This window comes from Schistocerca americana, chromosome 7, assembly GCF_021461395.2.
Source record: "Schistocerca americana isolate TAMUIC-IGC-003095 chromosome 7, iqSchAmer2.1, whole genome shotgun sequence".
NCBI lineage: Eukaryota > Metazoa > Arthropoda > Insecta > Orthoptera > Acrididae > Schistocerca > Schistocerca americana.
This window is the reverse complement of record NC_060125.1, coordinates 157,835,028-157,851,225: the sequence shown is the minus strand read 5'-3', so window position 1 is coordinate 157,851,225 and position 16,198 is coordinate 157,835,028. Positions and strand designations below refer to the sequence as shown.

The window sequence follows — 16,198 nt, the reverse complement described above, 5'->3', positions numbered from 1 at the left end:
AAGTAGATGGCAGGGACAGGACAATACGAGATTGACTAAAGCGGGGACACGACAATAAAACATGGCGCACTGTTAATGCCTGACCACAAGGGCACTGCGGGGCTGGGTCACCGGAGAGCAGGTAGCGGTGGCTAAACCGGCAATGCCCAATCCGCAACCCGGTCAGAAGGACCTCCTCTCACCAAGATGGTCGGGAGGAGGTTGTCCAAGCAGTTGGGAGTGGTTTTACTGCCCGGAGCTTGTTTCCTTGGAGGGATGACCAAGCATCCCACCACAACGACACAAGCCTCTTACAAACATCCCCACGAACGTCAGATGACGGGACACAATGGGAGGCTGGCCGAGGCAGGAGGACTGCAGCCTTGGCTGCAGCATCCGCAGCCTCATTCCCAGGCACTCCTACATGTCCGGGAACCCACAGAAAGCTGACAGGAGAACCATTATCAGCGAAAGAATGGAGGGACTGCTGTATCCGTTGAATCAAGGGATGGACCGGATAGGGAGCTCCAAGGCTCTGAAGAGCACTGAGTGAGTCAGAGCAGAGTACATACGATGAATGGCGGTGGCGGCAGGCATACTGAACGGCCTGATGGAGAGCAAAAAGCTCGGCCGTAAAGCTCGAACATTGGTCGAGGAGCCGGTATTTAAAGGTGGCGGCACCGACGACAAAGGCACAGCCGACACCATCGTCAGTTTTGGAGCCATCGGTGTAAATTAAGGTGTGACCGGCAAGTCGAGCACGAAGTTCGACAAACCGTGAGCAATACACTGCAGCCGGAGTACCCTCCTTCGGGAGTGAGCTGAGGTCGAGATAAAAATGAACCGGAGCCTGGAGCCAAGGTGGTGTCGGCCTCTCACCCTCTCTGAAGGTGATAGGGAGGGCAAAATCCAATTGTCGAAGCAGGCGACAGAAGCGGACTCCAGGGGGCAGCAGGGCAGACACATACAACCCGTACTGACGGTCGAGAGAATCGGCGAAGAAGGACTGGTAAGAGGGGTGGTCGGGCATAGACAACAGCCGGCAGGCATACCGACACAGCAGTACGTCGCGCTGGTAGGTCAATGGTAATTCAGCAGCTTCAGCATAAAGACTCTCGACAGGACTAGTGTAGAAGGCTCCGGTCGCAAGACGTAACCCCCGATGGTGGATGGAGTTGAGACGGCGTAAGAGGGATGGCCGAGCAGACGTGTAGACGAAGCTCCCATAATCCAGCTTCGATCGGACTATGGACCGATACAAGCGAAGCAGGACAGTGCGATCCGCTCCCCAAGATGAACCACTAAGAACTCTGAGGACATTAAGGGAACGTGTACAACGGGCCGCCAAATAAGAGACATGCGGAGACCAACACAAGTTTCCTGTCCAACGTGAGCCCTAGAAACTTAGTTGTTTCCACGAATGGGAGAGCAACGGGACCGAGATGTAAGGATGGCGGAAGGAATGCTTTATATCGCCAAAAGTCGATACAAACCATCTTCTCTTCAGAGAACCGGAAGCCATTTGCCATGCTCCATGAGTATTGGCTGTCTAGACAACGCTGAAGGCAGCGCTCCAGGAGGCATGTTCTCTGGGCACTGCAGTAGATCGTGAAGTCATCGACAAAGAGAGAGCCTGAGACATTAGGTGGAATGCAATCCATAATTGGATTGATTGCGATGGCAGAAAGGGCTACGCTCAAGACGGAGCCCTGAGGCACTTCGTTCTCCTGGAGGAAGACGTCGGACAATACGGAACCCACACGTACCCTAAACTTTCGATCCGTTAAAAAGGAATCAATAAAAAGGGGCAGGCGACCGCATAGGCCCCACCTGTGCATAGTGCGGAGGATACCTCCTCTCCAACAGGTATCATAAGCCTTCTCCAAATCGAAGAACACGGCTACCGTTTGGCGCCTTCGCAAAAAGTTGTTCATGATGAATGTCGACAAGGTCACAAGGTGGTCAACAGCGGAGCGGCGGCGACGAAAGCCACATTGGACATTGGTAAGCAGCCGTCGAGATTCAAGAATCCAAACTAACCGAGCATGAACCATGCGCTCCATCACCTTACAGAGACAGCTTGTAAGAGAAATGGGGCGGTAACTAGAAGGAAGGTGTCTATCCTTCCCGGGTTTGGGTATAGGAACAACGACGGCGTCACGCCAACGCATGGGGACCTGACCTTCGGTCCAGACGCGATTGTAGGTACGAAGAAGGAAGCTTTTGCCCGCCGGAGAAAGGTGTGCCAGCATCTGAACGTGAATGGCATCTGGCCCCGGAGCAAAGGACCGGGACAGTGCAAGCGCACGTTCGAGTTCCCGCGTAGTAAAGGGGGCATTATAAGTTTCCAGATTCAGCGAGTGGAAGGAAGGTCGCCGAGCCTCTTCTGCCTCTTTCCTGGGAATGAAGGCAGGGTGGTAATGGGCGGAGCTTGAAACCTCCGCGAAAAACCGGCCGAAGGCGTTGGAGACAGCCACAGGATCAACGAGGACCTCATTATCTGATGTCAGGCCAGGTACTGAGGAGTGGGCCTCAATGCCTGACAGCCGGCGCAGGCCACCCCATACGACAGAAGAGGGAGTAAAACTGTTAAAGGAACTGGTGAAAGAGGCCCAACAAGCTTTTTTGCTGTCTTTGATGACTCTACGGCATTGCGCTCGGAGTCCTTTGTATCCAATACAATTCGCCAACGTAGGATGGCAGCAAAACGTGCGTAAAGCACGTCATCGAGCACGGATAGCGTCTCTACAAGCCTCATTCCACCAGGGGACGGAAACGTGACGTGAAGAAGAGGTAGTACGAGGAATGGAACGTTCGGCAGCATTGATGATAACAGCCGTGAGGTATTCGACCTGACTGTCACAACTGAGAAAATTGTGGTCCGGAAAGGTCGCCAGGGAGGAGTAAAGGCCCCAGTCAGCTTTCGGTATGTTCCAGCTCGAAGGACGTGGGGATGGGGTGTGGTGCAGGAGACGAACGACACAGGGGAAGTGGTCGCTCGAATAGGTGTCAGAAAGGACATACCACTCGAACCGACGGGCAAGACTGGTAGAACAGATCGAGAGGTCCAAGTGGGAGTAGGTATGAGTAGAGTCCGAGAGGAAAGTCGGGGCGCCAGTATTGAGGCAGACAAGATTGAGATGGTTGAAGACATCCGCCAAGAGTGAGCCTCTTTGACAGGATGCAGGAGAGCCCCAAAGGGGATGATGGGCATTGAAGTCGCCAAACAATAAAAACGGTGGGGGAAGCTGAACGATCAGGTGCATCATGTCAGCCCGACTAACAGCAGATGACGATGGAGAGTAGATGGTACAAACTGAAAAAGTAAAAGCAGAAGGAGTAATACGGACAGCTATTCCTTGGAGTGGGGTGGTCAATGGGATGGGATGGTAATAGACATCGTCCCGAACGAGCAACATGACCCCACCATGAGCTGGGATACCGTCCACAGGGGTGAGGTCATACCGCTCCGAGGTATAGTGGGTAAAGGCAATACGGTCAGTCGGGCGCAACTTGGTTTCCTGGAGACCAAGGACGAGCGGACAGTGCAGGCGGAGGAGCAGTTGTAATTCCTCCCGATTAGATCGAATACCTCTTATGTTCCAATGTAACAAGGCCATCGCTAGTCAAAAAAGAGGGGGAACGAGACGGGGCAAGAGCTGGTCACCTCGACAGCCGCGGAGGGCCAGGTTTCGGGGGAACAACGCTACAACCGGCGGGAGGCGGATCCTGTTCCATCGAGTCGTCACCAGCTGCGGCCGCTGTCCCTGGTTGTGTAGGAGGGGCAGCATCATTTGCCGACAAGAGGCCAGCTGAGCGCCTGGCAGCGGAGCGTCCCGGCGAAACTGAGGATGGCCGGGAGCAGCGACTCACGGATGGAGCGTCAGACGAAACGCGCCGGGGTGGAGAGGGGGATAGAGACTTCTTCTTGGAAGCCTTCTTGGAAGTCTGAGGAGGCACAGGGATGGTGGGCTGGACCCGAAGAAGGTAGAAGGTCCTCACGTGTGGGGTCTGTTTTGGAACGCTGGACCTCAGAAGCTGGGGTCCGGAACGTTTCCCCGATGGACACCTGAGAAGAGTATCGCTTCTCAGGCGGCGGGGGGTGAGGAGGAGGAGGAGGAAGGGTGGCCCCTGGGGCATAGGGGGCGGGGGCCACAAGGGAGGACGATTTGGAAGGGAGGGATTTGGGAGGCGGAGGCAGAGACCCCGGATGGGGGGAGGAGGTGGAGGGGGGACAGGATAGGGGTGAGGATACTGCGGAAGGAGTGGACACAACTGAGGCAAACGAAGTGGTCAACGGCACGGGATGAAGGCGGTCATACTTCTTCCTGGCCTCAGAATAAGAGAGACGATCCAAAGTTTTGAGTTCTTGTATCTTCTTCTCCTTCTGATATCCGGGGCAGTCTGAGGATCTAGGCGAGTGGATGCCAGGACAATTAATGCACCGAGGTGGTGGGGTGCATGTATGTTCCTCACGAAGAGGACGTCCACAATCGCCACAAAGGGAATCAGCCTCACACCGTGACAACATGTGTCCAAAGCGCAAACACCGAAAACAGCGCATAGGAGGTGGGACGTAAGGTCGCACGTCGCACCGGTAGCACATCACCTTAACCTTCTCTGGGAGAACGTCCCCCTCGAAGGTGAGGATAAAGGCCCCGGTGTCGATGCGACGGTCTTTGGGGCCGCGCTGGACTCGCCAGACGAAATGCACGCCTCGGCACTCCAGGTTGGCCCTGAGCTCATCAGATTGCAGCAGGAGGTCCCGAAGAAAAATAACCCCCTGTGTCCTATTTAGTGCCAGATGCGGGACAATGGACACTGGGATGTCCCCTAGGCGGTCGCACGCCTGGGGCGCCGCCGACTGTGTGGCGGAGGTGGTCTTTATAAGAACGGACCCCGAACGCATCTTACTGAGAGCCTCGATTTCCCCGAAGATGTCGTCAATGTGCTGAACAAAGAACATGGGCTTGGAGGTGGCGAACGTCCCCCCATCGGTTCGAGAACAGACCAAATAGCGCGGGAAATACTTCGCCCCAAGCCGGCGGGCCTGTCCCTCCTCCCAGGGAGTGGCCAAGGGGGAAAGGGCAGGAGAACCAGAACCAGATACAGTACCTTTCCTTTTGAAAGACTCGGCCGCAGAGCGACCTGATACATGTTGACGTTTCATCTGCGAAATGTCCGCCCTGATACCACCCACTCCGAACAGGGGCTCTCCCCATGGGCGCCACCCAGCCTCAGCAAGGGCCACCTGGCAGGATGACCGTTGCCGGGAGTCCTGATGCCCCAAGGAGACGGGCATCTACTCCTTGGCCGACGTGGGGAGGGTGCAGCTCAGGTATCGGCAGTACGATCCCTGTGTTGTCAGGGGTCTACAACCTAGAGGGTACATGACGACCCCACCACAATCGGCTGGCTACCGTGCTGGATTTCTGGTGCCATGGAAAGTCCTTCATGATCGTAGGTGCAGATGGAGACGCACTAAGGGCGTAACTTGTACAACCCAGCAGGCGTTTAGGACCAATTTGAGGAATAGTGGGTATGGTTACAACGCCGGTTCAATGCTGAGTGCCAAGGTCTTAGTGCACTGAGGACCAGTGGTACACCACGTACGGCGTCCTTTCCCAAAAGGCTCGTACTTCTGTAGAATTTTGAAAAATGGAGGTCAAACCCCAAGGGGGACCATCGCATGGAAGGCCGAAATGGTTGTAACTCCTTTTAGTCGCCTCTTACGACAGGCAGGAATATTCGGGGCTATTCTTACCCCGGACCCGCAGGGGGATTATGTGCTTTGTGTAGTATGTTATTTAAATACTTCAATAAAGTTCAGAATTGAAGTTAATGATTACACAGCTTTACTGATTGTAGTCCATAAATGAATAGAAATGCTAAAATGTAGGAATGGGTGGTGCGAAATAATTACTACACAGGGGCGTCTCTCACCCTAAATAGTGCCCTGCTCTCACTGCTTGAGCCCTTTTAGTCAGGCTATCTGGAAAGCAATCCAGATTTAAAATTTACACCACTGTAATGTAAATTTAGACTCACTCAAAACATACATTTATGAGCCTCCAGCTGTGTTGACAATTCAAATTATGTACAAAGTTTTTCAGTTACTGATCCAGGACACCACATCAGTTATTAGACATGACAAAGAGGACTCTACAGCTGTCATAGTATTGAGCCTTAAAAAAGAAATGGTAACAATTTGTCAGCCTTTCCTGACCACAGGCTGTTCCAAAACCCGTCTCTCCCCCCCCCCCCCCCCCCCCAAATAGTGCCTTTTGGAATTAATTATCTACCCAGCTGCAGATCGAGCAGAACTTAGGAAGGTAGGTAGGTAGGTAGTTAGGCTGATTGATGAAATGGACCAAACTATGAGGTCATCAGTCCCTCCTACCTGGAAAAGGTAAGTTAACAAAATTACACGCCAAAGAAACCCAAGGAAAGAAAACCCCAAGGTCAATTGTAGGTCCACAAAGCCTAGAGCATGGACCAAAGAAGAAGGAAACAGATGAAAGGAAGAAATGTGAGCAAGATGTCCCATGCAGGGAGCAACTGTAGGCACCCAATGGCGGAAAGTGCAATGGGCAACATACCCTCAATCACTTACCAGAGGCATCCCACCCAACAATACCTAGAAATGAGTAGCTACATGAACAGGGCAAGAGAAGCACAGGGAAATAGGAGAACACCACCAAATCAAAGATAACAAATGAGAAGGGGAAACAAGAGAAAAAGAGCTGGTAGGACATTGGCTGGGGCAGCCCATACTGCCACTGCCCATTTGAGGCAGAGGAGGCAACATGGCTTCTTGTCAATCCCTCAATGGGCCGATGAGGCTGAGAAGGACCCCCCCCCCCCCCTTGAGATAGTAGTAGAAACCCCCTTCACGAATAACCAGGTCAGCTGCTAAGGCATCATCTGCTAACACTATGGACAGTGAGTCAGGAAGATTTCAGAGCCCACCACAGGGCAGTTAGATTAGGACAGTCCAACAACATGTGGACCACTGTCAAACATCCACCACAATGACAGCAGAGCAGACATTCGTGATGGAGGAACTGATCACGGGTCAGCCAAGTATCGCCAATGCAAAGCCAGCATAGTACGATGGACTCCTTGGAAGAGGGCTGCATGGAGGATCTTCAAATATTTGTGGTCTCCTTTATTGCCATAGTCTGTGAGGGAAAGTCAGAGTATACCATTGCTTACTCCAAATCCTTAGAATATCATAGTGCAATACCAATCAAAGCTCTGATTCCAGAATATCTATCTCAAGAGGCAGCTTGCCAGTAAACAATTTGGCCAGCCTGTTAGCGAGTTCATTCCCTAGGATCCCAATGTAGCCTGCGGTCCATACAAAGACCACCCAGCATCTACATTGTTTGAGGGTGAAAATGGAATCCTAGATAGTCAGGACCAAGGGATGGCGAGGGTAACACTGATCAAGAATGTGTAAACTCAGACTCGTTACAGATGAGGAAGGACTCTTAGGTGCAGAAACAGATATGCTCAAGGGCACAAGAGATGGCTACCAACTCTGTAGTGAAAATACTGCAGCCATCTGGCAAGAAGCACAGTTCATTACATCCTGCATGAATGTAAGCGAAGCCAGCTTGACCAGCAACCATCTAGTCAATGTTACATACTACTTCTGAATGCCAAAAAAATGAAGAATCTGCAGTGAACTACTTCAGGATGAGCTGAGTGTTTCGGACCTTGCAATAGGTCAAGGCAGAGCTTTGGGCGGAGGGATGCACTATGTAGGTGTGCGAGTAGGCCCAGCCCGGAGAAGAGATGGTAGGGGGGAAAGCTGAGGTTCAGAAAAAAGGATGGACTGCAGATGGTGATCATAGCCCCCAGAACTGGGCTGTGGTTGCAAGAGGTGGATCTCCATATCTAGAATGAGGAAAAAGGAGTTTGGGTGCCCTGGAAAATAGCAGATGAGTATGCAAAAGCAATCAATTGCTCCACAATGGTGGAACCCTTGCCTCCACTTAGAGGCTATCAAAGGGTTAGTCCAAAAGGCACCAATTGCCAATCACACTGCAAAATGGTGTACTGGGTCCCACATTAGTAAAGTCAAAGCCGATTCCAAGCTATATGTGAGACTACTGTAATCTAGATAGTACTGGGCCTGTGCTGTGTAAGCCATACCAGAGCAGAGTGGTCAGAGCCCTAGCTGATGTTGCTGAGGCATCAAAGAGCATTGTGGTGTGACCAGCATGCCTGCTTTAGTTGATAAAGATGAGGAAGCCATGTCAACTGGGCATCAAAGATCGGTCCAAAAAAATAATGAGAGTCCACCACATACAGGAACTGCCCATTGAGGTACAGATCCGGATGGGGATGGATTGTACGGCAACAATATAAAAGCATAATGCACATCTCGGCAGCGGAAGAATGGAAGCCATGAGTGAGAGCCCAAGATTGTCCTCAGTGTGTTGCCCCCGGCTGCATTAAGCAATGTCCACTGCAAACAAACAAATATAAATGCAAAAATCACCAGCATACAAAGAGGGGCACACTAGGCCCAACAACAGCCACCAGACCACTGATAGCCACAGAACCCTGTGGAACCCCATTCTCCGGCAGATGAAGGTGCTATGGGAGGCACCAACCTGTGCCTGGACAGTACCACTTGAAATAAAAGTTCTGGATAAAAATCGGGAGCTGGCCACAGAGGCCCCATTCATGTACGGTGGCAAGGATGTCATGGTACCATGCAGATTGCAGAAAACTGCAACAAAGTGTTGACATCAGGCAAAAGCTGGTTCAGATAGCAGACTCCAGCTGGACTAAATTACAAGCAGCAGAGTAGCCTCAGCAGAAACTGAGTCGTTCCAGATGGTGTTTGACAAGACAGAAAGTGGGCAGATAGTGGACCAACACAGAGGCATGTGCAAAGCCAAAAGGTCCCAGGATTCAAGCATCTAATATAGTTTTCAACTCACTATACAATCCAGTGACTTGCAGAGGAGATTGGTTAAATGGATTGGATGATAGCTGTCTGTCTGAAGAGGTGGTTTACCTGATTTCAAAAGGAACACTTTCTTGCCATTGGGAAGGAATTCTCCCACACTCCAGAGATGGTTGCAAAGGACAAGTTTATGATGTTGGCTAGCTACCAGTAAGGGTTGAAGCATTTAGTTGTGCACCCAGTCCCATCCATGGGCCGTGTTGGGTCACTCGCTAAACAGGTTGTTAGAAGGCTCCAGGCATCAACAAATGAATGACAGAGTTGTTCTAGTCAATGTTTGAAAAGACAGAAAATGGGCAGATAGTAGACCAACACCGAGCCCTGTGCGAAATGCCAAGCAACATACCCATCAATGGAGTCAGGACTGGTGAGGATAACACCATTCAGGGAAATTACTAGGGTACCTATAGGAGAATGGTGGTCAAAAATGTGCCTGATCTTTACCCGTACCTGCAAAGAGGGAGTAAGCACCTATGTGGCAGTGATATACCATTCCCAACAAATCCATTTCTGGTGTTTAAGATGATAACAGACCAAGGCACAAACCCATTTAAAGGCCAGGAGGTGGCCAAGGGGTGGATGCCATCAATACCATTTGGAAGGCATGATGACAGTAATAGCAGCAGCAACTTCTTTTTCTTCTTTTCCTCCTCCAGAGGGTGAGGAGGTGTTGTCGGGAAGAGAGCAAGTCACAGTAATATCAGGATCTGAAAGAGAATGATCAATCTTGAAACCCACAGTCTGGTCTCGCATCTGCCTCAAAGTAACAGGCATCTTGTCCTGGAAACACCAGGGTGAGGGGTTGCTGGAGGTAGCTCCCTCCCAGGTGGGTGCCAGAGAAGAGAATTTATTCTCCAACTGAGGAGGAGGAGGAGTTCCATGAGAGGAGGGGAAAGGAATCGTGAATGAGGAGGAAAGGGAAGGAGGACAGAATGGAGGGAAGGAGGAAGTAAGAGGAGGAAATGACGCAACAGAAGCAAAGGCACGGAGTTCCACGAGTGGAGGGGAAAGGAATCGTGAATGAGGAGGAAAGGGAAGGAGGACAGAATGGAGGGAAGGAGGAAGTAAGAGGAGGAAATGACGCAACAGAAGCAAAGGCACAGTATTCTGTCACGGAGAACCTGAGGAACAAGGAATCACTGAAGCAGCTGCTGAAAAGATGGTGTTGGTCAAACTCCATTGTGTGGAGGTAAGGCTGTGATGGCAGTCAAGGAAAAGGCATCTCAATCTGCATTAGCAAAGGCCCACCTAGGACATCTATGCGAGTGTTGCTGGAGAAAAAACAAGACGATCAGAAAATGATCACTATTGCACAAATAATTATGAACTCCCCATTGAACAGAGGGGGACAATCCAGGGCTACAGATGGAAAGATCAGTGACTGAGAAAGTGTCATGTGTCATACTAAAAGTATATGGTGCTCCAGTGTCAAATCAAGTCCTGCCAGCAGGTCTTCAACAATCCTGTCTAGGTCAGGGGTCACAGTATCATTGGGCATTATGGGCATTAAAATCCCCAAGGAGAAGGAAGGGGAAGTAACCATTACAATTCCATTGGGGGAAAGTAGTGTAAGAGGCTGGACAGATGATGAACTGGCCAGAATTGGTCACTGTGCTGAGTCAGTGTGTCACTGGTAAGAATGGAGTGACATCCATGAATTTAAGATCTGACCTCAATTGAGAAGAAGGGGCAATGCCTTCTGGGATGTCAGGGGTGCCTCATCCTGAGACTTACACTTCTCCTCCTCCTCCCCCAGACCTGAAAGAAAATTAGCAGCCTTGAAGCCCACAGTCTGTGGGTCTCACATGTGACTCAAAGTAACAGGCATCTTGTCCTGGACATGCCTGGGAGAGGGGATCCTAGAGGGGCCTCCATCCCTGGACCATGAGAAATTCTTCTCTGGCCAGGCCGAGGAGAAGGAGCAGCTCCATGAGAGGAGCGGAGGGGAATTACCAAGGAGACATAAAGTGGAGGAGGACCAGATAGAAGTAAGGAGGAGGAGGAGGAGGAGGAGGAGGAGGAAAGGATGCAACAGAAGCAAAGGTAAACATTAAAGATACCAGGTGAAAATGGTATAATTTCAGTCAGACCTCAGAGTAGGATAGGCAGTTGAGAGTTTTGAATACCTGAATCTACCTTTCCTTTTTATAGATAGATTGGGCAATCCGGTGAGTGAGGAAAATGTTGGCCAGAACAGTTCCCACACTTGGGCAGAGCGTTGTAAGGACTTCTCACATGGACAGGGCAGCTGCAGTCATGGCAAATAAGATTCCTCTCACATTGCCAAGACACATGGCCAAAACCAAGACACTGGAAACAGCACCGTAACTCTGACTTTTTTCCGTACGGGTATCCCCCCTCCCTCACAGCCAGGATGAAAGTGCCAGTATCAGTGCAATTATCCTTGGGACCTGCCTGGACTCGTTGGACAAAGTGAATACTGCACATTTCCAGATTATTCCTGAGGTCCTCTTAAGATTGAAGGAGGAGGTACTTCTGGAAAATAATGCCCTGGGTCTTATTTAAGGACTGGTGAGGAATAATACTCACCAGGATGTTACCTAAGTGCTCACAAATACAAAGGGAAGTTGATGGACTAGCAGAAGAGGTTTTAATTAATAGGGAACCACACAACATCTTACTAAGAGAGTCAGTTTCACTAAACTTCTCTTTAATATGTTCAACAAAGAAGAGTGGTTCAGTAGTGGCAAAAGTCTCCACATCTGTTCTGTAACAAACCAAGTAATGGGGAAAGTGTTTACAGAAACAAAACTTAGAAAATAAGGTCAAACCCCAAGGAGTAAAAAAACACACACACACACACACACACACACACACACACACACACACACACACACACACACACACACACACACAGAGAGAGAGAGAGAGAGAGAGAGAGAGAGAGAGAGAGAGAGAGAGAGAGAAGGGGGTGTATGGGGGAGAGTGAAAACATGAGGCAAAAGATAGAAAAATAATAGCAGAACCAAGAGAATAGCCAGGCTGTCATAAAGGGAAACACTGAGGGAGAAAGGATGGAGATGGGCAACAGGGAGAGGAGATAGGATGGGGAGGAGTGGGTACGTGGAAGGAAATGCGGCCTGAGAGAGAAGAAAGGGTGCAATAGCTCGGGGACCTGTGCGCCCACACATGTATCCACAAATGAGCTGGAGGTGTCAGGGGAATGGAGGGGGAGAAGGAAAGATCAATGTAAGAGAGAGTATTATTTCTTGTGATAGTGTAGTTTGCTAATAAAGTTTCCATTTCAACTCAAAAGTGTGTTTATGTATGTGGTAAGACAATGCAGATGGTCTGCATTATCACAAGAAATAACTAGATAATCATACAGTTACCTTAACACTAACTTGTTTTGGCCCACAACTTCTCAATGACTTGCTACAGGCTACAGTATTTATAGCAGACACATCCTACCAGCACCCAATATGTTCATACAACTGTGGCATTAGCTGTTGCTTACTGTTTGCTATCACAATTGTCTAATGCCTTACAAAACAGTTGGGAACACTATCTAAGCAGTGAACTAATACCTTTGATGGAGTCCTGTTCTGGACATAAGAGCAGAAAAAACTTTGTTACATTAATACTATCAGTTACTGTGATGACTGTTGCAAAGTATTGAACAAAGAGTGTAAAATGTGCTGCAAAAGAAAACAGATGGTTCTGGATACGTTCACAGACAATGGCTTTTACATTTATTCTGATTCTGTAGTGAATGAAGATCTGACAGCAATTAACACTGGAGCCCACGTGTGGCTGACAGAGTTTGAGAGAAGTTTACTCGTCCACTTTTACTCTAGAAGGTTCATCTGGAGGCTATGGCAATGAATCTGCAAGAAAATGAAAGTTTATAAGAACAAGCCAAAAGTCTTCTAGGAAGAAACTTGAGTGTTTGTGAATGCAAGCAGGAGAGAATCTTCTTTCACAAAATACATGCTACTTATAGATTGTGTTTTGTTCTACAAATAGTGGAAAGAAAAAAGATGACCGCTCACCGTGTAGTTGAGGCACTGAGCCAGCCTCCCTCCCTCCCTCCCTCCCTCCCAGAGCACTGTAGATCAACTGAGGAGATAGGTTGCGTCCAGTGGAGTGGTGGGGAGGTGAGAGGAATAGGGGGGGGGGGGGGGTAGCATTGCTGAGAGCTGAGATGGAGCAGAGAGAGAGAGAGAGAGAGAGAGAGAGAGAGAGAGAGAGAGAGAGTGTGTGTGTGTGTGTGTGTGTGTGTGTGTGTGTGTGTGTCAGACAATGAGGAGGAAGAGACGGTTGGGAGTGGGAAACAGAACACAGGAAGAGGGAGACTTCAGAGAGGAGGCAGGGGGCATGAAGGGAGTGGATGGAGGTTGGTGTGGGACAATGGCTAGTGGAAAACTGCGTAACGAGCACTGCCGGGACTGGATGACATGTTGTGAGGACAGTTCCATCTACATACTTCACAGAAAGTGTGTTCTGACACTGCGTGACAAACTCTGCTATCGCTCAGTGTTCTTTTGCCATCGATTCAAGTGAACAGTACATCGGCAGTCGGGCCCACTTACGACGCTATGCAAAGGATACAGCAGAGCTGATATATGATACACAGTTGTCACAGGCTGCTCTGACTAGTGCACTGGTATATGCGCTTGACAGAAGTGGAGTAGGATTGGCTGTGTGGATGCGTAGGCTGTCTCGCACCTGGGTCAACCACAAGGATATAAACCACGTGCAAATGGTTGATAGCAGGTGTCATTTTGTGTGCAACACAAAGCTTCCTCTGCTGCTGCTCCCACACTTCTTTCCCTTTCCCCCCCTCCCCCCCCCCTCCCCCCTCTCGAATATCATGTTGTTGTTGTTGTTGTTGTTGTTGTTTTTGTCGTCGTCTTCAGTCCTGAGACTGGTTTGATGCAGCTCTCCATGCTACTCTATCCTGTGCAAGCTTCTTCATCTCCCAGTACCTACTGCAACCTACATCCTTCTGAATCTGTTTAGTGTATTCATCTCTCGGTCTCCCTCTACGATTTTTACCCTCCACGCTGCCCTCCAATACTAAATTGGTGATCCCTTGATGCCTCAGAACATGTCCTACCAACCGATCCCTTCTTCTAGTCAAGTTGTGCCACAAACTTCTCTTCTCCCCAATCATATTCAATACCTCCTCATTAGTCACGTGATCTATCCACCTTATCTTCAGCATTCTTCTGTAGCACCACATTTCAAAAGCTTCTATTCTCTTCTTGTCCAAACTATTTATTGTCCATGTTTCACTTCCATACATGGCTACACTCCATACAAATACTTTCAGAAACGACTTCCTGACCCTTAAATCTATACTCGATGTTAACAAATTTCTCTTCTTCAGAAACGATTTCCTTGCCATTGCCAGTCTACATTTTATATCCTCTCTACTTCGACCATCATCAGTTATTTTACTCCCTAAATAGCAAAACTCCTTTACTACTTTAAGTGTGTCATTTCCTAATCTAATTCCCTCAGTATCACCCGATTTAATTTGACTACATTCCATTATCCTCGTTTTGCTTTTGTTGATGTTCATCTTATATCCTCCTTTCAAGACACTGTCCATTCCGTTCAACTGCTCTTCCAAGTCCTTTGCTGTCTCTGACAGAATTACAATGTCATTGGCGAACCTCAAAGTTTTTACTTCTTCTCCATGAATTTTAATACCTACTCCGAATTTTTCTTTTGTTTCCTTTACTGCTTGCTCAATATACAGATTGAATAACATCGGGGAGAGGCTACAACCCTGTTTCACTCCTTTCCCAACCACTGCTTCCCTTTCATGCCCCTCTACTCTTATAACTGCCATCTGATTTCTGTACAAATTGTAAATAGCCTTTCGCTCCCTGTATTTTATACCTGCCAGCTTCAGAATTTGAAAGAGAGTATTCCAGTTAACATTGTCAAAAGCTTTCTCTAAGTCTACAAATGCTAGAAACGTAGGTTTGCCTTTCCTTAATCTTTCTTCTAAGATAAGTCGTAAGGTCAGTATTGCCTCACGTGTTTCAACATTTCTACGGAATCCAAACTGATCTTCCCCGAGGTCCGCTTCTACCAGTTCTTCCATTCGTCTGTAAAGAATTCGCGTTAGTATTTTGCAGCTGTGACTTATTAAACTGATAGTTCGGTAATTTTCACATCTGTCAACACCTGCTTTCTTTGGGATTGGAATTATTATATTCTTCTTGAAGTCTGAGGGTATTTCGCCTGTCTCATACATATCATTAAACTATGTCTTTGTCAGATGAATGGTGCATGGTTCCTTTAGTCCTCCCACTGGTTTATTTCCACTGAGGACATTCCCAAGTCACATTTTTTCATTCTTTTCTATGAAGAAATTCCAGAAATAAACACATACTATGATCTGGCAGTTGTGGGACAAAAAGTGCAACCTGCTGCAATGATTTCATTTGCTGTAAAGAGATTCTGTTGTTATACATGTCATATTCCGTAATGTAAAGTCAGGGACATATGAACATAGTTCAGGAAGTAACCAAAGCAAATACATTTTGAAACTTGAGAAACAGAGAAGGTATTAAATGGAAGGTGCTTAAAAAAAAATGTGCAGCAAGAATAGGCCAAATTTTTGGAGTATCCTCAATTACACCAATTCAGGCAGAGGTGGTAAGGAGACTAAACTCACCTTCCTTCAGTTGAGGTCCACCTAACATACATATGCTGGAGCGGCCATTTCCTAGAACGGATAAAGTACTCCATGTCAGCCATACGGTAGTGTAAATTTCCAATGTCCAGAACGTGCAGGAGGGGACACTTATCAGAGAGAAGCCTGAGGCACACTGACAAATCTAAGTTGCAGGATGGATGTAGATGCAGCGTTTGCAACTGTGAAAGCTGCGCCACTGCTTTTATGAATCGCCGGCCAACTGTCAGCCCGCGATCTAAAGTACGTAGAGTACTGATTTTTTTGCAGCTGTGAAAAAGGTTCTTAGCTACCTGCAATAAAACGTTAAAAATGCCTATTAGCATCTTAGTACACCTTAGCTAATTGCAAGATGGGTTAGGTACGATTTTTCAAAAACCAAATTATGGATACAATAAGTGAGACTTTCTAACCTCTAATGCTGATGTGACACACACGATCTAAACCAAACCTAAAGTTTGGAGAAGAAGCAATTTAATTGAAACTTTTAATTAAAGTTGATTATTTAATCACAGGTGTGAATAGATACAAGTGATTGTGGCCAGTTTAAACTCTTACAGGCC

General features: G+C 48.4%; 1 protein-coding gene across 1 annotated transcript in view; it reads right to left on the bottom strand.

Moving 5' to 3' along the window:
- The window catches only part of LOC124623199, a 184,211-nt gene extending 168,427 nt beyond the window's left edge, over positions 1 to 15,784 (bottom strand). Inside the window, exon 1 of the mRNA XM_047149010.1 lies at positions 15,618 to 15,784. Within this exon, the coding sequence (XP_047004966.1) occupies positions 15,618 to 15,700 (83 nt within the window). The 5' untranslated portion in view covers positions 15,701 to 15,784. The remainder of the gene's footprint in view (positions 1 to 15,617) is intronic.
- Between the last annotated feature and the right edge of the window lie 414 nt (positions 15,785 to 16,198).